Raw genomic sequence first — 23,807 nt, forward strand, 5'->3', positions numbered from 1 at the left:
ATCAAATGATATCATTGTACAAGGCGTCATACAGCACTTCAAATTATGAACCATCACTGCCATCTGTTTGCAACTGTTCAATTTGTTGCTGTCTATCACCATCTTGTGGCTCTTTTTGGTATTGCTTGGAGGTAAACCAGAAGCAGAAAAACAAGGCTGCATGTCCGTGCTGCTTTATTGATCTATCAGATGTTTTGTTGACCTTCATTGGTAGTGTCAGAGGTCTGATCAACTGCAGAATACACACACAACACAAAAAGAGAATAATTACATCTGAAATCTCAAACATTTGGATTTTCTGTTGGAAAAGTAGTTAAAGGTTAAAGGTTTGGTTGCACCTACTACATTCGTGGGTGCTTTTGCTTTGATGACAGCTTAACAATGGAAACAGTGGCTATTTTGAGGAATCTAAAATAAAGAAGATATTTTTCTTGTTTAACACTTTTTTGTTTACAACATAATTCCATATGTATAGTTTTGTATATATATACATGCTGTAGGCTTCATGCATATACCAATACATGAATTTAGAAGTTTTAAAGAAGTGGTTTTTGGTGTATTCTATGATATATTTTGTGTTCTATTTTCATTCATGCTATCTGCTTTTCTTTTTTCCTGTCACTTTTTCCCCCCGTCAGTTCTCCCACAGGGATCAGTACCAGTTTTATCACATTTCATCTTAAACATAAATATATACAGAGGGAACCACACAGCGCAGCAGAAAGACAGTCAGTCAGGGAGGTCGACACAGACAGATGAACTGACAGACGGAGATAAAGATGGTGTGGATAAGAAGAGAAATGGATGTAAAAAAAAGAGCTGTGATCAGCTGACGGTGTTGGTCAAGCACCAACATGACACTAGCAGATGTGACGCCGTTTGAAGCAGCATGTCACCTTCCTGGTGGGTGCTGGGGAAGACGGATAGCTCAGCAGACAGCCAGTCCTGCCCCGGGGCGACACTGATTTATAGGGTAGACTTAGTACTGCATGGTCGGGGTGTGGGGTGTGGGTGTGAGGAGGGGTGCAGGGTCCCTTGTTTCAGCACCATTCATACTGTGTGCACACTGAACTGGACTCTGCCTGCACGGAAGAAATATCCACCTTTATAGCTCCTTTAAGAATCTTACAGTGTTACATCTTTGTAGAAATATTCAATTCAATTCAAAATTTTTAATGATTACCTTTATTGTTTTTGCTACTAGCAGTATAAACTTGTTTGTTTTTGAGCTTTGACCTGACCTTGCCATGTAGTGTGTTTTCTTTCTTTATCCCTCTAAATGCATAGCTGTAGCCGTATATATGTACCCTGTGTTTGACCAGATAGGTAAGAGGGCAAGTTCAGCTATTTTACCTCTGGAAAAAGGTGGAAGTTCAGCTGCCCTTTTCAACTGTTTGCCACTGCAAGTAAAAACAGCTGCTCTGTAGGTTTTGCAATAGTTATTGTGGCATGTACAACACGCACACTGAAGAGGGCAAAGGTGTTTTCTATATATTACACATGTGTATTGTTCTGTGTGTGTAGGTTGTATGATACAAAGTTTTTTTTAGGCAAAGGTCTTCTCTATGCACTGAACAACTACTGTGCATGCTTTTGTTAGTTATTAGTTTATTCGTTTTCATACAGTACAAATATGAGATTGACTTAAACCTGCATTAATCGATTTTTATGGCCACATATTGGCAGTGCAACAAGCTGTAAACACAGCGTGACATACTGTCCCCTCATAAAGTTGATGTGGTGAATATGTTGGGGAATTTACACATTTGTCAGACAAGGAGGAACTTTTAAATTCATTTGTTAGATGTGCTTCTGGCCACCTGCCTCTGCTTAATCTCCACCAACTTTTGAGTGAAATATCAGGCTCTTTAGACACTAATTGGAAGATCAGCAGTGCCATTCCCGGCTCCTCCAGTCCACATGTCGATGTGTCTTTGGGCAAGATACTTAATCCCAAATTGCTCCCAATGGCTGTGCCAACAGTGTATGAATGTGTGTAGTGTGACATGTAGTGTAGAAGTGCTTTGAGTGGACTAGAAAAGTGCTATATAAGTACAGTCCATTTACCATTTAGCTTTTAAATGCTACATAGTGTTTTCAAGCCAGTTGCTAACTTTAACCTTCTGCTCTTTAGTGCTGGACAGGTGTGAAACAGCTTTATCAGAACACCTTTAACATTACACATAGTCATTTGATCCACTGTTAATGTAAAAAATAATTAGTGCAACATTTCTTTTTGATATTTTTTCCTATATTAGTGAAAATGTTGCTTATATGTGACACTATCCTTGTAGCAAGGGAAATGGGGAAAGTTGTTGAAATCCAACACATGCACTTTGACATATAAGAAGTATATCTTTACTCAAACACATGACAGTTAAACTGCCAGCATGGTTAGACCCTGTGTGTCTCTGCAAAAAGAGAAATCTAAGAAACTATCAAAGAACAATTATGCAGGGCTCATAATGAACTGATTGAACTTCGGTATAATTGAAGATGAAGTATTCTCGTGAACAGTTTTGATCTTATTCATGTGCTTTCACTGTTCTTTGATTCAGTCTGCAGAACTTAAAAACTCTCTGTTGAGCTGGAGAAAAAGAAATCATACGGCAGGTTTAAACAGAAGTAAGAACGTGACTAAAAAGCTGATATTTGCTGCTGTAAACGTGGCCGCTATTACTTTATCTGCTGTAAAGTCAGACATGGACCGAACATATAATTAGACTAAATAAGGATCCTTCTATTTGTGCAAAACTGCTCAATCAAATAATCCTCAAACTGAAGCTCACTATAACACATTTCTCTATGATAATACAACAAAGAGCCTAAGGAATAGCATTCCTACTGCGTGTCTCAGGAATTCTTTTCCTCTCTTTATCGTAAAATTTACTGTAGCGTTCCTGCGTGTTAACCACATCCTCCCTGACTCGGAGAGGAGCAAGCCAGGTTTCTTTCCAGCCTTCTGCCTGACTTGAATTCACTTCTGTCCCACACTCCCTTTTCCTCTCTGTCAGCCCCCCGTTGTGAGGAGTTTCTCTCTGATGGGGTCACGAGCTGTGGTACTTCCCTCGTTCTCCTCACTGATTTCACATAGTCCTCAGTTTGGACCCACTGCTGCTGCTGAGATACAGACACAGCAGGAGGTCGGACATGAATGTCATACATCCTCCTCCTCCTCCTCTTCTTGTTTCCTGCTCCTACTCTTTCAAATTTCCCGTCACCACACACCATCCCTCTGTCATGCCGCACGTCTGCCACCTCCTCTCACATTTCCTCAGCTAATCTTCTGCCGTCTCCTTCTTCCTCCCTGTCTTTCTCCACCTTCCTTCCTCACCTCCTGCCGTCCTCCTCTGTCAATGTGCAGAAAGCATTAACCCCTCGCTTGGGCCAAGCTCTGAGCAGAGGAGAGGATTCAATTTCCCCAGGAAGAGCAACACTTGTCTGGGAAGCATCCAGACCGAAAGGTGGTGCTGGGATATTCATATGAGTAATAGCATCTACAGTTGCTTCCAACCTGACACATAGACTGACGGGGAGGACAGGGAGTGTGTGAATAGGAATATCTTTTCATCCTGTTAATCTCACACACTCTCTCCCACATTCAGTAAGCATTACTGCACACAAGACTTAACAGAAAAGCTGGGCGTTTTTAGTCGCTATATTTCAGTGGAAGATCAAACCTTAATGCACCCATTGTGTGTCTTAAAACAACAGTCAGGTGTCCATATGAACAGTGAAAGAGGTTTTTCCTCGCTGTAATCATTCCTCCTGTTCATACTGACTGTTAAAAGATCTTCTTCAAATGCTTTCAGTGGAGGTGATGAAGGACAAAATCCAGTGTGTCCACACTGTCATTTAAAAGTAGATGTGAAGCTTATATGAGATTTCAGCAGTCTGAGTTAGTCATATCAGGATATCTGACACATGTACAGTCTTTTCAACATCAAATTCCCTCTTTGTGTTTCCCTGTTGAGCTGTGGTGGAAGTATAGTAGGAGTGGGGGAAAAAAATCCATACAGTGTGGTGACCCACAATGAACACTGAAGGAGACATTCACCATAAACACTGAGAGGGACATTCACCAAGAGACTGTACGTTTACGGGGTACTAGTTCCGGGTATACGTTGTTGTGGCAGTTTTCACCTCACTCGCTGTACTGTGTTGTATATATATAAAAAGTGGAGAGTAAAGCTGACTCGACGCATCGCCGTCTATTGTCTCCTCACTTATCACACTCCACAACAGCATAGTATCGTGATATATTGCATGGCAATATTGTATCGATACACAGACGCCAAGTATCGATCTTTTATTCTAGAAATTGCAAATGAAAATTTAAAGTTTTTTTCCCTTTGGGGACATAATTTGCAGGTGAAAAAAGGTCATGAATTGCAATATATCACAACATATTGCAATATATTTAAAATCACAATAATATTGTATTGTGACACAAGCACCGTGATAATATCGTATCGTGGAGCCTCTGGTGATTCCCAACCCTTAAGTATAGTAACAAAAACAGGGACTTTGGCACTAAAAAGACTGTAACATTGAAACATATCTATCATTTGGACGGCTGAAGCTTCATATTAGACAACACATTTTTCCACAGAGGAAAAACTGTGGATTTTGTCCCCCATCACTTACATTGTAAGTGCATTATGAAGGAATCTTCCAATGATCAGTATTAACAGAAGGAATGATTACGGCAAGAAAAACAAGTTTCAGTGTTCATTTGGGCTCCTGACTGTTGTTTTATGACACACTTGAAAAATTGTAAGCCCCGTCCATGAAGACGGAATTAAGCTGTTTGTAAAATTAACAAATTTAAAACAAAACTCAGAGATACAGATATATGTTTATCTCAGAAAGACACCAAACATTAATGTCCAAATGAAAAACTGTATGAATATAAACTAATTTGTTACATCATTATACAACATATACTCCAGCATTCTTTGCACTCCCACTCACCCCCATTAACTGTATAGTTTGACATTGTTGTCCATTTGTTTGTTTTTCTTCACCCACTTGCCTAAACATAACAGCTATATGCTTATGCTTGCTCTCTAGTTTTGCTCGTTGTCTCTGTGTTTATGTTGTATATAAATGTGTATGTGTTTCTGTGCATTCTTCTTTTGGATTAGGATTCAGATTCAGATCAATTCAATTTACCAAATACAACATCACACACATAATTCATTCACACACATTAAAAATACAATATAATGAAGGGTGGTAAGTTGAAAAACACAAAGATTTATGATGATGGCCAGTCCATAGCAACAGTATCCAACACCACAAAGGCACATTATTTTGTTAATCTATATACAAAGTTAACTCACCATGTAACCTGAACCGATCACAAATCTTACGGCTTCTGGAAAATTAAACAATCTTCCTCCTGTTTGTTCTACATACAGTTCATCTAAAACACATCCCTGCTGGTGAGGCATTCGCAAAGGACGTGTTGGATCATTGGTAATCAGTTATTTAGTATCAAACTGTGCGAGAGATGATGCATGTTTTTCAGCAATGGTTTAATCATTATCGTGAGCAGCACTTTCAACTGAGATGAATAGTCAGGCTTAAACTACCTGTGAAGAGGCAATCAATGGGTGCTTTGTGTGTATGGGAAGAAAGAAAAAATGTTATTTGTGTGATGATATTTTAGCTCAGCCTGAATGTTGGGAATTATTGACAAAAGTTTGCAATTGATACACTCACATTTGATACTTTAAGCTCCTATTTTGGTTTAATATCTGGCGAGTCTGACAGCGGTCCTGAGGAAGTTTCCTTTTAAACAAGCAATTGATTTGTGCTTAAAAATGCAGCTAAGAGTGTTACTGAGCTCCAAAAATGAGTGCTTGTATTGAGTGCTTTTCCTTCCATGGAACAAATTCACATATTTTGTTTCAACATGTTAAATTACAACTTTTGGCCTCACATTTTTGAAGTTACTGGAATCTATACATCTCACACAGACAATGAGTGGAGATGAGTGAGAATTAAGTAACAGATATACTGTGAAAACTATTATTATGAAAATGCACGCACATAAAGTATAGTTTTTACAGTCAGATAGCTACATTATGAATCTGTTTAAACACCATTTAATTACTGTTCAGCAACAATCGGCACCTTGTTATTTATCTCATCATGTTGCCATAACAAGTGAATGTTCTCTTCATGTCTGGGTAATGTGGCAATTACAGAGCCCAATAAAACCATCAGTTCTGCACCGGCAGAAATGTTTCCATGTACTTTTGCTGAACAGATGTTGAAATCTGTCTTTAACCTCGCAGCTATATGTAATGCCACAAAGTACATCAGTCTACCCGTGATTTAACACGGGGGAATGTGGCTTACCAGTCAAGGTCTGTGTGTGTGTGTGTGTGTGTGTGTGTGTGTGTGTGTGTGTGTGTGTGTGTGTTTGTGTGTATGTATGTGGCTGGGCTTGCTGCCATCTCTAATATGAGATGTTGATAGATGTGTGTCACCTTGGCTTTGCTGATGACAGATACTGAGTTATGGGGCTGCAACAGCCCCAGTGTGTCATAATACAACCAAACTGTTTCAGAGAGCCACAGTGCAGCGCTCTCCTGCTGTTTTTCAGAAGCTCTCCAAAAGGCACATATTAACAGATTGTCACTGTGGCTGCTGTGTTAACCACAGTTTCCTCAATATTTTATGAAGTGTAATTAGATTTAAGTCACTGCAACAAAACAAATTTGTTAGTATTACAAGCAACCGATTGTACCGAGGTCAAAGGGCAAGGCTATGTTAAATTTCTACATTTGACTACAGGCAGAATGATCATGGAAGAGGCTTGAAACAAGATTAAACGAGCCAGTATGTTTAAACACAGGTGCTTGTCAGATAGTTGAAAAGCCTCTGAAACCATCTCCTCCAAACTTTTCTGATGTCAGAATAAGGTGTGCTGCATCCGAATATTTCTGCATCTGTCTGAAACTGACAATCAGACATTCACATCCTCGCACCGCAGTGATTGTCCACGCATAGAGTTTGAACTTCAGTCTCTCTTTTTTAAATTTGTTCCACAGCTATTTCTGCATACAAATGACTGCAACACTATGAATGTCCTCCCGGAGAGGCTGTCTGAAAATGTGCGCCGTTATTCCCATATTTAAACAATTATTGCATCTCCCCCCTTCTCCATGATGGGTGGCTTTTCATTCAGCCATTCATTCATTCAGTGTGGCTGTTGGGAACCATAAAGAAAAAAGCTATAAACACTTCTGCATTCCAACATGGTTGAACAAGACATCAGGAGAAACAGTTCTTTCATTGCTCAACCCGGCTCTGAGAGTCTACAGCCATGCTAGCAGCTCTGTGAGGTTGTATTTAGCAAGTAGATGAGCTAAATGCTAACGTAATCATGTTGTCACAATGCTCATCATGTTAACACCATGCTAACATTTGCTAATTGGCAGTAAACGCAGCTGATTGATAGGAAACATATTAGTTTTACAGGTATGTGCTTATAAACTAAACTATTAGATCAATTTAAATTTTTATCTGATGATGGCACAAGATGAATGATGATCAAAGTGAGGATTCATCCTTGTAGAGATATTTTAAAGCAACAGTGTATCACCCTAGTCAATAAGGGACCATAGATATTTGCTCAAAATTTCATGACAATCCATCCAATAGTTACTGAGATATTTCGACAAAGTGGTGGACTGACTGACTGATCGTGCCATGCCTACAGCCAAGGTACTAGCATGGCTAAAAAGTATCTAAAAATCTCATTTCAGATAGACCACCCAACTGATGAGGAATATTTATGTGATATATAGATGATGATCACCTGTGGATCAGCTGTGGAAATTCCCCTGTGGTTTGCTGCCTGCAGACTCAACACATTATTATGGCATTTCATCTAAAAACCTGCAGTAACTTACATCTCAGGCCCAGATAACACCACGGGAGGAGACGGCGGATGTCCCGCTGCATTACAGCAGGAGGTGTGATAGAGATGCAGACGTGGGAAGGCTGTGCTCACTGCCATGGGTGAAATCTTCTCCGTTCAACAGTCAATCAGACCACACCGTATGAGTGTGTCAGCTGTGATTACGCTTCCCGGCGATTATCTCCATGTTGACAACACGCCTCAAGAGAAATGTATGGTTGCAGTGCTGTGGGATGTATGTGTATAAGCCAACATGTGTGTTTCAGACAAGAAAATAGAGTGGAGAGATAAGCGTGTATGAGGAACATTTTCCCACATTTGCACTTCATCTATCTATCAACACAATGACTCGTTACTACCTCCTATTTCACTAGTTGGCTGACTGAACACACTTTGGTTTCAAGGAGGAAACTCATGTAATCTTATCCATCCTTTACACTTCTGTGGTGTATATCCAATGCCACAATGAAAATATATGTAATTATCTTTCAATATATATGCAAATATTTCCTGTAATGTCAGAATTGTTTACTCTGCACCTTCACACCACCTTTATGTGTGCTGTATTACATTCCTATACAGTCTACTATAATCTAATCTAATCTAATCATCAGTTTACTCACTCTATTTTGCTCTTATTTTCCACACTCCTCACATCAAATACTGTTAGGCCACCAAAGGCCCCCGATCTTTGTGCTGCTCACTAATGACCCTGTTTCACAGTCTTGTTTGTTCCTCTCCATTCAGCTAAACAGCGGGGGCCTTTTGTCAGCTCCCACCTGTTCGTTTTGCTCCTTACTGACAAGACAAAGCCACTCCGGTCACTCACCTTGTGCACCCTTTGGTCAGAAAATAACAAAGCAGTGGTGCAGGAGTCGAAACACGAGGTGAATTACTGCGTGTTAATTATACACACTGAAAATGCTGTTTCCTTATTGCTCGTGCTTCATGCATGGGTTAGTATCAGTGTAAGAGCACAGTGTCACATTCATATCCATCAACAACAAAAAAACACATTTAAGATTTGATCAATGGTTTTAAAACAGTAATAATTAATAGTGAGGAGATTTGGAAAAACATATTCAGGGTATTCTGCTTATACACAAACAGCATATGGATTTGAATTGACATAATTTTTGCTTTGAGCATGAACTCCAATTTCACTTTTTATTAGAAATATCTAAGAAATGTCTGTTAAAATACAGACTATATCAGTTCCATTTCTTGAACTCTGCTGCATCCTAGTGGACTAATGAGGCAAAGACTCTGCATGGTCCACATGACAGAAGTCAAGAATAATATCACCTGCAGTGTTTTCTTACATATACTGTATATGTTAGTCCTTAATGAAATCTGTGGTTATAGATTCTTGCATATTTTCTAAAATCCTCCTACTCATTGAGCCCTATTAAAGGGGTACTTCGGAAATTTAGTATTGCATATAAATACATTTGAGGGACTCACAATTGACAGTTAAAAATAAAAGAATCAAAACCGGATCAAATTCAAAGCCGCAGAGCCCGAGGTATCCTGACTTTTACTCCCCTAGTTTCGTCCAGGCTCCAAAAACACTGGATTCTACACTTCCCATAAAGCAACCAATCATCTTTTAGTTAGGCCGTACCTGATGACATCATCTGTGGTTATTTTCTCAGACTTGACAAAACTCTTCCTGCTTTCACAGTTTAAGTGCATTTAAGGATCACTGATGTTTGAAGGGAGATGTCTTGAATCCATTATCTTTATATCTTATATTCCACATTGCAACTAAACTATAGGGTAAATTGTAAAACAGATTTGAACCACAACCTAAAGCCTTTTTGAGATGCACTATTTAATGTCGAGCAAAGCAGACATTTCTTTTGGGTTCATTTTGGTGAAGAAGCAATTTATTCAACAAGACAGGCAAGATGTCGACTCTCCAGCAGGGAAGTTGATTTGAATATATTGAGTGTGAGGCAGAGCTCATTTATCTTCTCCTCTGGCTCTCACCCACTTCTCCACCTCTCTCTGCCAGTCAGTTAGTCAGCGATGCAGACAGCACACACAGCTTCAGTGGCGAGATGCAGATTGATAAAGGGTTCGGGCAACATAAGTAGGTGTAACTGGTAGAATCCGATACAATGCCAAACACACCCCTCAGGGCTGCAGTAGTCACTCACGCTCCATTTCTGCTGCAGTTTTAGCCAAGAAACCAGGAGCTGTTGGCCTCACGTGGAGTAATTATATGTCAGTATATCATATTCACACAACTGTAGATTAAAAGGGGGGAAGATGTTCCAGAGACAGCTGCATAATGCATTCAAATACAGTTTGTAAAGCTGATAGTAAAGTGACACAGAGGGAAATGTTTTTTAGATTCCACGATAACTTTATTCTTTGAAACTACAGTGTTGATTTAAAAATACTTCCTTTGACTCACAAGGGTAAACAACACACACAAACACACAGTGACAAGGTTGGGCAGATTACTCACAGTGATGGTATTCAGAGAGGCACACTTTAAAAGAAGTCTTTCAACATTTCTACCTAAGGATGACAATAGTTCCTTTTTCAATTGCCCTATTTCAACAAAACAGCATTTTCTAAAGGGCCCTCAGTCTCAGGACCAGATAAGTAGTATTCATTGTCATGCAGAGCCCTGTTGTGCAAAACAGGCCTCTCAGAAACTCTATTTCATAGCCTTTAACATTCAGAGAAACCAACATGATGGCTACGGCAAACAGTACCTATTGTCATGCCACAAACTGTGCATGCATAGAGGTAAGAAGACACATAGGAGAAGCTCAACACAGTACTCTAACACGTATGCATTATAAGCAGAATAATGTTGTTCACTTCACTACAAAAGCCCAAATATTCTATCATGTGCAGTGGCTTTCAAACCTTCTAATGCTCAGAGATTCATAATTTTATATCAGTGGATTGAAATACTTATTTTTTCTAGTTATAAGGCTCCTGGGAACCAAATGCATCAATCTGAGAATCACGTCTCCCATAATATGACCCTTCACTGACTTATTCTATACTCCTTACTGCTATGTAACAGTTATTAATTGTAGATGAAGTATAATGTACAGCTTGTACATGTAAGCCTGCTTTATTTTCAGGTTGAATGGCATTATTTAAAAATGTCTGGTAGTCATGGTAAAGAACTTCTAAATTTGATTTATAAGAAAAAACAAAAATTAAAGAGAGAGTTTGTGAAATTTTGGGAATATACCAGTATGGTGATTTACTTTCTTATAGAGCTGAGATGAGAAGATTGATAACACTCAAATGTCTGTACAGTAGGCTAAATATGAAGCTAACTGCCAGTTAGCTTAGGTTAGCATGAAGGATGGAACCGGGAAAAAGCTAGCCTAACTTCGTCCAAAGTTACACAAAAACTAGCTACCAGCACATCTAAAGCTCATTAAGTAGCATGTTTTATCTTGTAGGTTTAATCCGTATAAACACCTAAGTTTAAAAACAATTTCTGCTTTTACAGAGTTCTTATTGCCAAGTGAAGACTTGTGAATGCTAACTTGTTAATTAGTGAAATTCAAATGTGCTGGTAAGTTAGTTGGTTTCCCCTATTTTCAGTCTCCGCTAAGACAAGCTAAGCTAACTCGCTAGTGGCTGTAGTTTTATATTAAGCATACATTTGGTGGTATCAATCTTAATTATCATTTTTGTAATTTTTCTCTTCACTTAGTTTTCATTTTGACAGTGGTAGGGAAAATTTGAGAAGTAAGGTAACAGTATTGAGTTAAGTGACATTTTCACCTGCCATATTATCAATCGTAACAGCACTATTAAAACCTTCTGAATACACAACACAGCTTGGAGACTGAACTCTGGCCAATAAAAAGATGTGTAGAGAAGCAAGGTTCTCCGTGCTACTGAGTTAAACATAATTGGTGGATGCACAGTATATTAACCCTTGCAATAACCTGTGGAGAAGAAGGGCATAAAATTGTAACTTATAAATCGTAACAACCTCTGCTGTTGCCGAGGCAAATGTCACAGTGAAAATGTACTGCAGCTTGTAGGAGTGAGCAGAGTGGTGCTGAAGGAAAACTGGAGAGGCTAGAGGTTATCTCCTCAATGCATTTGATGGAAACTTAATAGTCCTTGCGGGGCCATTTGATGACTACACTGCAGTGGGTTGGGATTAGGGGTCAAAGTGTTGTAAATCTAGCTAACAGTGCATGGGTCGTCCTTGCAGACCTTCACATTTCCCTGCAGCAACTGGATCATAACAGCCTTGGTCAGGTAGCTAGAGGTGCCTCTCTGTCCCACTGGTGGTGTGTTGTAAAATGCCTGCATGTCATCCTGGTACAAAAAAAGTAAAGGACAGATGTAGAAACATATTTGAGAGATAATGAAATGTGTCTTCAAGAATTTATAAAAGTGCTATTAAGTAATCCATGATTCAAAGTCTACAAGTATGTCAGTAAAACCTTCCTACCTGTTTCTCTATGCCTTCAAAGTGACTACGATCCCTCTGGAAATCATTGAAAGCTGCCTTGACCAGACTGTCCAGATCCACCTTCTCGTTGAATTCCAGCTCTGGGTTTCTCTCCAGCATTATGGACACCACCATCAGCAACTAGTGGTGAGAGACAACAGCTAAATTTGCATACTGATTTATAGGGTCTGTGGTACAGGTCCAGGAATTGATGTGATTTTATGTATTAGTGCCACTTAATATCCCAGCTGCTGATTCTAGACATTTGATTGATGCCAAGACAGCAATCACAATGTCATGTTGAGTAAAAATACATTCCCATAATTTTCATAGTATTTTACTATTTATTCTGTTTTATCTGAGAACTTTGGTGGTGTTGGTAAATAGGCTTTTTACCTCCACTATGATTTGTCTGTACTCAGGAAGGACAATCTTCTTCATCGTGTCCTCCACTAGCAGGGAGAAGTTCATCTCGTACATGGTCATGTCAGACAGTGTAGGTTGCTACAGAGAGATAGTGAGAGGGAAAAAATGTGGTTAAATAAAATGTAATTTGAACAGGATCTTGGGGAAAAAGTTATTTAAAGGAGAAATACACTTTTTGAGAAAGAAACAACTTTAGAAAATCAATGTGAATTTACAAGGTCTCATCGGTAAGGATGCTTATATTTGACAGCTAAGAGTTCCTGATGTTTTGATCGGCTAATATGAGAAAATACATTTAGGGAAAAATTCAGAAATTCAAATGTATTGATATATTCATGTTTTGTTGAGTAGTATGGACATGAGGGAAGGTGTTGCTTCAATAAAAGCTTAGTGGTATGACGATGGATATGAAAAATCTAACTTTATGCAGATCAGCAGCCATAGATCAAACTGCGACCATAATTTACAAAATGAACATCATGCATGAATTGAAAATAGTGCTTAAGACCATTAACTCATTAGGAAAGAGTTTACTGAGGTACTAAATCAAGTGAGAAGTAGGGTAATTTTCTCATACAAACTTCCTACAATCAGATTTCTTTTTGCAACTAGTGGAATCGCCCCCTGTTGGCCATTAAAAGAATGCAGGTTTAAGGCACTTCTGTATTGGCTTCACTTTTCAGACTGGGAGCTAGCTAGCTAGTTTAGCAGATGTTCTCATGGAACTGATGAAGTTACACCATTGATCAGCCAAATGCTGCCACCTCCTGTACCCATTTCAAATAAAAAGCTGTTGTTTGAAATTAAAAGCCCTCTAGGGTTTCATACATGGTCTAGCCATATAGAAAGTTGTGACCTAGTCTTGTTAAATTTGACCCATACACTAAAAGTCCAACTCAGTGGAGGCACCTTTAAATTGATAACATACTTTATATGACTCAAAAAATTAAATCTGTATGTTCTTGAGGTGTTTTTGGTATGAAGTTAAATTCAGATTTTTTTGTGTATCTGCTCCAAATTTTCAGGATTTATTTTTTTGGCAGACGCTGTCATAAGTATTCAAAGCAAGCAAGATGATTGATGTGGTACTAAGAGATCAGTGTCTGTGAAGTATACATGTGACTTCTTAAAAATTATACATAGTTACACTTGTTTCTATAACATATAGCTGTGCCACCTTTAACCAGCATAGTGTTTATCTAGCAGCTGTATCAGGGGAAGCAGATACCTGTGGGAGGTGAGTCCCAGCCACCATTATACCCTTGGGGGTCCTCTCCAGGATCTGCCAAACACGATCATAAAAGCCAAGAGGAGTCCTGTTCAGAGAGCCATCGATCTGACGCCTGTTCAGCCAAGTCCTGACACAAAAAAAGGGTGAGATTGTTGAACGAAGTCTTCGAAACAGGGGAAATATAATGTTGATAGCCGTGGTGCTAGAGGAAATTGTCTATGAGTCCATGTGTATTAGATTAGATGAGATAAGATAAAACTTTAATTCCCATGGGGAAATTGGGTTTGCGGCAGCAGCAGATAATAAGATATGGATGTAGACAAGACAGCACTGAAGATAAAATAATTAAAACTAAAAGGATTATACAACAAGTAAACACATGGAGATAAAGACACAGTGTCTTCAAAGGCAAATTTGTGAATTGAAAAAGACCAGAAACCACAGATAATGTTATTTATAGAGTGTGTGTGTGGCTGTGTGTTGGGCAAAGTACCTGCCGTCATGCTGCGGCTGTAGGACGTCCAGCAGGAGCTGCTTGATGTCGCCGGGGGACATTTGGTAGATGTCCTGTGCTGGCATGTCTCCTGCCCGGATCTTCAGCTCGTGTTTCATGGCCTGAACAATCCATCTGGAGATGAACAGTACACACACGGGTCACACACTCACACTCTCTCACACTGTTAACAACATGGGTTTAAACAACAGAACGTGTTTGAAGATGAGCATGTCCTTTAGACAAGGATGACATGTTCAAAATGCTTCCATATGTCCTTTGTTTTCAGTATTGCTTCATAGTGTCAAAATACTTAAGGCTAAATTAAAAAACCTTTCTACAACCAAAATGAAACTGAAACAAACACTGAAGACAAATTAGATTTACCTAACAAAACTCCTTCCAACATTATGTTTTGACTTTCAGACCAAACTTGAGAGATTTGTTCAAACTCTGGAGCATTTACTAATTCAGAGCAGATAAAACAAAAATGAGAGTCCAATTCCAAAAGAACTGCAGTGTGGTTCATTTTGAGTAAGAAACAACTGTAGAAAAACAATGTAAATTTGCAAGGTCTCATTGGTAAGGATGCTTATATTTGACAGCTACGAATTCCTGATGTTTTGATCGGATAAAAATAATTTAGGGCAAACTACACATGTATTGATTTATTCATGTTCTGTGGAGTAGTATGCACATCAGGGAAGGTGAATTACAGGAAAGAGCACATAGCGCTTCATGTTGCTTGAATAAAAGTACAAGAGTTTGACAGGATGATGATGGATATGAAAAATATAACTTTAATGCAGATCAGCAGCCATAGACCATAATGTGATCTCTCCATTCTTCCTTCTAGATTCATCCCACCAACCCCTGAACCCCACTTTGTCATACCCGACTCTGATCTTGAGCATGCCGCTGAACAGCTCAGGGTTGTTGGAGATAATCCATCCGATATGGATGACCAGCTCCTGCTGAAGAACAGCCTCTCGCTCCCCACCGTGAGGGGAGCACTGTCCGTAGATGATGCCTTGGATCACGCCTGGCGACAGTGGATTGGAAATCACCTGCTCCTCATGACCAAATAGACCCAGAGTCACCTGGTAATCACGAGCACACACAGACACACGGAAAGGACTACATATCATACCCACGTATAGTTAGTTCTATTACAGTCTATTTAATATATTAAAGCTTGTGTAAGTATGTTTGTGTGCCTGTGCAAGTGCACAGACACATGTTTGTGTGAGTGTGTGCATGCATAGACCGACATGTGCACACAGTACTCCCTAAGGGGCAATTCCTACAAGTATCTTTGTTCCATCACTCTAAAATTGGCCTCCTCTCCCCGAGTCACATAAAAGTGAGTAGGTAAAAATTACACATCCCTAGATTACTCTTTTGTGTTGGTTTCTCCTGAAAATTACACCTCAGCAATCTTCCTGATGAGAGGACACACTTTTAGCCTTGTTCTGATGAAATCCTGCACTTTGAAGACTTCCACATCCTCACATCTAAGCTAATTCTAACTGAGCAAAGAGCTGTCTGCAGCCCAAAATAAAGTTGGAAATGACCATCTTTGACTCTGTTGTTGAAATACAACATCGATATATAATCAAAACCAGAGTCAAAATTGACTTTAATGGGTAGTGCTTCTTACTACTGCCAACTGTGCTGTTATTGTAAACAGGAGAACACAGCCGTTTCAGATTTTGAATCAGCTTTTACAATCATGTTGAGAGGAGAGCCTTCCCTCTGGTAAGCAATCTATATGCAGATTCACACCTTGAGCTACTTCAGCATAATGAAACGCCTAAAACGGTTCAGAGGGGTAAAAATGAGGCGAGATAACTGACACCCTCGAGAGGAGGCTAATCTCTGAATAACACTTGACAGGAAATGATGCACCGAAACTCATCCAGTGTGAGGCAGTGGCACCATCAGACAAACTCCTGGGTCAGAAAATATCGATCGACACACAGAGTGCGTGCGTCTAGACACGTGGACACAGTGCATATTAGGATTCTACAACGGCAGCCTCACTACAACTAAAGCTTGCATACACACACAATGGAGGTGAGCTGTGATGAGGAATAAGAGCATGCAGTTACCCTATGTCATCCCCATAGGATGACAGCATAAGGCGCTTTAAATGGTATATTTCCAGTTTTCTTTTAAATCAGTGAACATTAAAATCATTGTCATGACATTTTCTCCAACATAATGATTTGTTTTAAAAAGGGGACAGTTACACCGCTCAGGCCCTGCTGTCTCTGTGTCCACTTACCTGCTTGCTATGCACTAAAACACTAGTAATACTGGGGGCAAGGCTGTCCACTAGCTTAGTTAATAGACTGGCGGCAAGTCGGACAACAGACCTAGTGGGCGAAAAAAAACAAGAACATTTGTGACATCATGACAGATGATAACTAAAAGCTGGGATGTTGACATCTTCTTTTGTTCATTTTTACAACAAGGTGTAGGATCCAATTCTTGAACTTTACTGCAGCTTTAGTATTCACAAATTGCATGTAGTAAGAATGAACTGCCTTGTAAGAATGAGAGTACATAATGTGGTCTGTGGCCACAAAAGGTGCCATTACTCAAATAATTCTGTGTGATTAGAAATGCATTAAAATGTCACCAACATGATAGGATTTTCCAGCAGGGATCATTGCCAGTTGCTTCTTTTATCTTATTTCAGCAATTTAGTGCCCCCAAATTGGCAAACTGTTCAAACACCAGAATAAAAAATGATAACAAAATCCACAGATGATTCCTTTTCCAAATCCAATTTTTTCTAGCATTAAAGACAGAAAGATGTGCTAGTCCTAATTAATACATGTGATTTAGTCACTGATAAAAGGTTGGCTTTCCACAAAATATTTTAATGTTCACTAATTTCTGCTTTCAGTATTCATGAGAGTCACTGCAGCCTTCAGACTGTCTCCTCTTGCCTGCAGGAATCCTATGAGGAAAAATGCAGCACACATACATAAACGGTGGTTATCTTCACAGGGTAGCCCACAGCCAGGGTTGCTATAGACACACAGGGAGTAGAAGCCATCCTCACAGAAGCAGTGAACAAATGAAATTATTTCATTAATGAGTGAAAGTCTTGAATAACATCAGCTGAAACCGTCTCTTCTTACATGCTGAGAATTGTTTGGTGTATGTGAGTTATTCGGTGCACATATTGAGCACAATGTATATAAAGGCAACAAAGCCTTAATGTTTTTAAGGCATGATGGGGTGTCAATCCACTGATGCTTTGTTGGGGAACCTATTTCAAGCTTCACTTCCTGGCCCATGTTAGGTAAATGAGAAAGTAAATTGAATTGAGTATTGATACTATTTCTAAGCAAGATGGAAACCACTGGAAGCCTCTGGCCTTTCTCTTCCCTTCTCTTCAGTATAATCACATTTCTCTGTGCACAAATCATTTTAATTAATATAACAGCATACAATTAATGATGTCATGTCAGTCACCAACACTCTACCACTACTTATCACTAAAAGAAGGGATCAAAAGCTCACATCAGACCATTAACACTATCTGGTCCATTATTTGTGAGGTAGGCCAGCAGTATACCATAAAGAAATCAGAATTTTGGGTGTGTTCAAAGTCAAATTGCTGCTTTCTGACCAAAGAAACTGACTAGAAACTGACTGTGCTTCAACATGTATACTAGTATTTTATGTTGGTAGTGCTCACACTGGTCAAAGTGACAGCTCCTACCTTTCATGACTGGTTCTAAGATGTAAAATAAGACAATCATTGTACTTTTTCTTGTTGTCATGAGGAATGTGCAAGTGGTTTTTGCTCCTAGTGTAACCACAAGCTCCACATCTCACAGGGGCACCACTGCTGAAACACCTGGAGTAGCAATATGTAAATCGACATTTACACACCATATTCTGTTTCAGTTGGGTTATACAGCCAGCCTTAGTGCAGTGGGGAGTAAGAGCAGAAATAAGGTTCCAGCCTCTATGATGGTTAATGGAGAGAAAGCAAACACTGAAAAAAAGCTCCTGTCCCTATCTGAGTTAAGGATCCTGCTGGCTTGGCCTGGCTAACTCATGACTGTGTGAGTAAGCCATCTTTGTTAGATTTGATGGTGTAGACAGAATTAGCATCAGCAGGTTAACATTTTAGCAAGATGCTCAGATGCTAGGCTGCTACTGCGGGACACAATTTGTTACCAGGGTGAGTACTGGTCAATTATATGTTACGGTGAGATTTTCTAAATTCAGTATTACAAAAAGATTTGAAAAATATTGAGTACTAGCAAGACTCAGATTAAAATTATACCAAAAACTGAAAACCAGTAATGACGGTTAGTAAAGTAGCACTGTTTTTTAAAAGGATTCTATGAATTATTTATATATTTAATGCATTTTTTGAATTGTACTTTCGTATATAACCTTTCTGTAAAAAAGTCTCCATATTTTAGTAACAAATTCAAGCCTTGAATTTTGTAAAATACTTTTAACTTCTTAAAACGCCTGTTTTCACCCTGCTTATGAGGAATCCCATTGTTGGCTGAACATCAAACAGCTGTCAAGCTAGACAGCTAGCTAGCCAACTACAGTATCTGGATCTAAGCATGCAGGGCCAGTTTCCCGGACAGGGAAACCTGTCCGCAGAGTTTTTAGTCCATCTCTGCCTGAACATTACCTGTTTCCCATGCACCAGTATTGTGGTGATGTGAGGAGCTATAGAGCTGGCAAACTTCTTGGTAATGGCAGCAACATGGCGCACTGCCAGCCTATATTTCAGCCAGATTACATAGCAGTTATTTATCATCAACTGTCAACATGAGAAATGACTTTGTGAGAAAGACAAATGGAATACGAAGAGAGAAAATTCGGTTAAGGCACACCCAATAAAACAAATGTGAAAAAGCATGTGAAATGAAAGCACATCTCATACAATTTTCCAACAAAAATTCCCAACCCTCTATACTTCACACTAAATTATGGTGTGTTCCATTTGTACTCGGAAGTCGGACTTTCCAAGTTCCCAGTTGGAAATTTCAACTAGAATGCCCCTCGAAGTCAGATTTCCGACTCAGAAGGTCCAAAGACCATGTGAAAGTTGTTTATGTGCACTTTTGTCTTATTTGTGTCTCATTAAATCATTCATACACACAGCACTGTTGAACTTCTATCTGTGGCCATGTTGCTACGGCATTTGTACAGTATGCACAGATTACAGCAAAATGCGTAATTATCAACTGGTATTGCTATCACTGGCTGACCTGGCAAGAACTGGTTTCTGACTTCTTGAATTGGGACATTTCAAACTAGGGTGTGACGTCATTCCCAGTTTTGACTTCCAACTTCCGAGATAAATGGAACGCAGCATTACAGGAATGTCTAATAATGACAGAAAAAGTCACTCATCAACATAATAAAACTTCAAATGGACTAAATGAGGGATCACTGGTCCTGAAAGAATCTTTACAATGTAGAAATCTAGATACTACTGGTAATCCTCTTTATATTTGGACTCCATGATGACATAAAAAAAACCCAAAACTGACTAATCATAATGTAAACTTAATTAATGGACTAACAGACTGGAATGTAAGTAAGTATATGTGTGAGAATATCAGACCAAAGCTTTCTGCTGCCAGCGCTTCTGTAGATTCTCTCCAGCTCTTCATTCATGCTCTCTGAAATCACAAAAGACAATCTGTTTGTGTCAGACATTACAAAAAATATCATGAAGACATATAAAACCATATCCAGATTTATCCTCTAATCTATATTAATCAAAATTGTCAAATTAAACATTTTCCACACATTTAAAAGCATAATACACAACATCATCCCATAGGGGAACAAAGTGGGCAGATAACAATGTCAAATCTCCTGATCAGTTTTAGCACACCCTGTAACTAGTTCTGTAAGTTGCTCACTCATTCACAATGTGAGTGTGTGCTTACCATCTTTGGCAAGGTAGTCTGGTCCTTCTCTCTTGATAAGGATACTTGCGAGCTGAGCCTGACTGGCCAAGCAGTTACAGTCCTGAGCGATGACACACATACAGACAAATGTAAAGATTAACTTAGATATGCATATAAACATAGTTAGACATGAATTATATACACTTAAATGAACACAAATACATGTATTTCACACTGCAGAAAGCTGCAAATCTATCCACTCACAGTAAGTCCTAACAAGCCATGATGACGTTATATTTAGACCACTTAGTTTTCTGCTATTCTGCAATTGTGATGATAGCAGTTAGGTTTGTGTTGACTCATTTCAATTTGACTGCACAATGAATAAGCCTAAAATATTAAAAAGATAGCATTTCTGAGCATGTCAATGAAAGCTCAGGTAAATTATTTATTGTTTGGTTGTAATACTAAAATGGTTACATGGTTTATAAATGACAGCTAAATTGCTTCAATGCATTTAAAACAGACCTAAATGATAACAGATAATTCAGGATGAGACAACACCATGAGATAGCTGACACACACATGGCTTTTCAGACTTTTAGACTGATCTCTACTCTTTCGTATATAGCTAAACAATGTCAATTTCTATTAAGCTGAGGGCTGAGGTTTGGATTCTTCAAAACATGGATTGAAACTTAAAAGCTTAAAATATTCTGGTACAGAGTAAGAGAGCTGTTGGTAATTGTAAGCAGATTTGAACTGATGATACCCTGTGTAGTGAAGACAGGTGGCTAAGTGAGCTTTGACAAGAGCTGATATGTCAATGATTCAAAGGGAGGGAACAATTAGTGAATACAGTTAATCTTGCACACCTCTTGCTTTTGTGGCAGTTGGAATTGGATTTATGAGCAGTGTGTCCTTAGAGCAGTGACACTCGGGGTTGTGTGTCTCCTCTAATGAAAATGGAAGTGGCACGACCCTTCTTTTCACCTGACACTCTCTCTAGTGCAACGAAAAGGACATGATTCGTCACCGCTTTCCCCTTCTGTAAATACTGACAACCGTGTCTCTTGGATTGCACGGCCAAGCCGAGGAACGCCGGTAGAGATTGAACCCTTGTCTCTGTGACGGTGGCCCCTGCCCCATCCATGCACCCAAAATATTACATTTAATAACTACATTAAGAGTCAAGTGGTGATTCTTTGGTATGCAATACTTTTCAGCCAACTCACATGGAAATATCAAGTATATACAGCATTAGTGTTTGACGTGTAGGCCCTGACCTCATCGCTCCCCACAAGGACACACTGATCTCACACAGCAGGGAGAGGGAAGCGATGATACTCCCCAAGGGGAAGATAGACTCAGAGACTGCAGGTGGATGATGGGGTGAAGTTGAAGTTCAGCAAAGTGCGCTCAGAGCACTCATGACTAAATATGCTGTCATGATTATAAAGGTGTGTTGGATATATGTTACAGTGAGGGGAGTATGATATGTGAGTTGGGGCTGCCTGAACTAGCTCACAGGCATTTAAAAATGTGTGACCTAAGGGCACTCACATGGAACTTCTGGATGATCTCAAAGGTGGGTTTGTCCTGCCATTCCTCCACACTGATCTCCGGCTGCTGCTCCAGGTCCGATGCATTGGGCGTACTCATCTGTCGCTTCACCTTGGAGTGCTTTGGCATCTCCAGTTCCTCAAAGCTCTTAAACTCTGGGATCCTTTGCAAATATGAACACATATACACACACACATGCAGACACACAAACACAGAAACACAAAGGGAAAGTATTGAATAAGAATAGCCTCTGTTGTTGTACAATTATGATTTCAATTTCAAAATATACATATGTTCGCATGAACTCACCAATATGTACTTATATCGTTAAAAATAATGAAGAAATCATCATTAAACTGTAAACATACTGTATATCAGACTTGAATAACCAATAAAGTCTAGTTAGTGGTTCTATCAGTGCAACTACAGACATCCTTTTTGAGCTTTCTGAAATATACAGGCAACATACAAACCCACAGAGGCTGACCTGAGCGCTGACCTCAGACAAATCAAGCATTAAACACTAGAAGATGCTCTTACTCCGCTTCATTGACACGTAGGAAGTCCAACTGCTCCACCATGGCTCCAGATATCAGGGTCTTAAAGGTTGATGTGCAAAAAGACACGTTCACATAGTTTGCATAGTGGTTATTTCATCATTGTAGTCAGCAATATGTAAGAAAACCCACAGTAATATATACACAGAAACGGCACTCTCGCACTCAGAAGCGTAAAAATACAGGAGGTGAGGAAAACTAGCTCTATAGATTCTAAGGGGGCAGGTTTATTCCAGATTCGGTATATGAAATAATTCTTTGAATAATGGAGTTCATAACAAATAGTGCATGGAGTGGTACAGTGTGAACTAAGTTCCCTATTTGGAGTTTCGATAGCTCCAGTAACAAGTTGAGTGTCTAACACGGTAATGGGATGAATGAAGTTTGAGTATTTTAAAAGCATGGCTGGGTCGCAGTAAAGAGTGCAGCTCAATGCGACTACTTACTCCTGTGGTCTAAATGTGATATTAGCCATTCCAACTGAAGTCAACTCCAAAACAAAAAATAAAGAGGCGTATAGGAGAGGAATAATCCCGCTCCCAATAACAATGAGATGATGAAGAGGATAAGTGTTTCAAAGCTGCAGGAGTGAGCTGTGAAGCGAATGGCAAATAGGTGAAGGGGAAGGAAGAACTTTAAAGGCAAAATAGAAAATGGTTCATGTCTCTGCTGAACACCACAAACACACTTGGGGGAGAAGCTAGGTTTGTAAAGTTTGACAAAGCAGTTGGTTAAAGTTAATAATGTGAAAATAGTTCCAGTTCTGCCGTAGCTTTACTTTCCTGCCATCATGAATATTAACTGTGTGCCATATCCTGATACAGGCTGCTACAAATGGTGGTTAATTGTAAATTCGCTGCTGGGAGCATTCCAATGAATTAAACCCATTTATTGATTGTTTATTTTTCAGCCACTTCAGTGCATGTATCGATTCGGTTTTCAGTACAGTCCGTATAATCTTAGCAGGCTGAAGGATACAGTGAAGTGATGAACAGCTAATCTATCCGTTCACTGTTTCATTTGTTGTTGTCCCCTGAATCCAATTCAATACATTCTTTACAAGCCACAAAAAGCTTCACTCAAATAGTTTTCCATCTCCTTTTTAAACCTGTCTGGATGTCCACATTTCCCAGGCAAGAAAAAAAGAAGAAGCTTGCCTTCCAAATTGAATGTGACAGACCAAGGTTAAAACACAGTCAGCTATTGCTATTGAAACACAGGGGGACTTCAGATTAA

General features: G+C 39.3%; 1 protein-coding gene across 3 annotated transcripts in view; it reads right to left on the reverse strand.

Moving 5' to 3' along the window:
- Positions 1–10,284: 10,284 nt before the first annotated feature.
- The window catches only part of phkb (phosphorylase kinase, beta), a 103,966-nt gene continuing 90,443 nt past the window's right edge, over positions 10,285–23,807 (reverse strand). For 2 of the 3 annotated variants that reach the window (XM_062419705.1, XM_062419725.1), the window contains exons 21-31: positions 22,555–22,613; positions 22,015–22,177; positions 20,491–20,572; positions 20,160–20,217; positions 16,827–16,917; positions 15,434–15,639; positions 14,540–14,674; positions 14,044–14,173; positions 12,786–12,893; positions 12,390–12,530; positions 10,285–12,253 (exon numbers count right to left, since the gene is read on the reverse strand). In XM_062419705.1, the coding sequence (XP_062275689.1) occupies positions 12,116–12,253; positions 12,390–12,530; positions 12,786–12,893; positions 14,044–14,173; positions 14,540–14,674; positions 15,434–15,639; positions 16,827–16,917; positions 20,160–20,217; positions 20,491–20,572; positions 22,015–22,177; positions 22,555–22,613 (1,311 nt within the window). In that variant the 3' untranslated portion in view covers positions 10,285–12,115. Of the gene's footprint in view, positions 12,254–12,389; positions 12,531–12,785; positions 12,894–14,043; positions 14,174–14,539; positions 14,675–15,433; positions 15,640–16,826; positions 16,918–19,217; positions 19,309–20,159; positions 20,218–20,490; positions 20,573–22,014; positions 22,178–22,554; positions 22,614–23,807 lie in introns of all 3 variants that reach the window. The other variant, XM_062419715.1, reaches the window with a different exon arrangement.

The sequence above is a fragment of the Scomber scombrus genome, chromosome 1, assembly GCF_963691925.1.
Source record: "Scomber scombrus chromosome 1, fScoSco1.1, whole genome shotgun sequence".
Taxonomy (NCBI): Eukaryota; Metazoa; Chordata; class Actinopteri; order Scombriformes; family Scombridae; genus Scomber; species Scomber scombrus.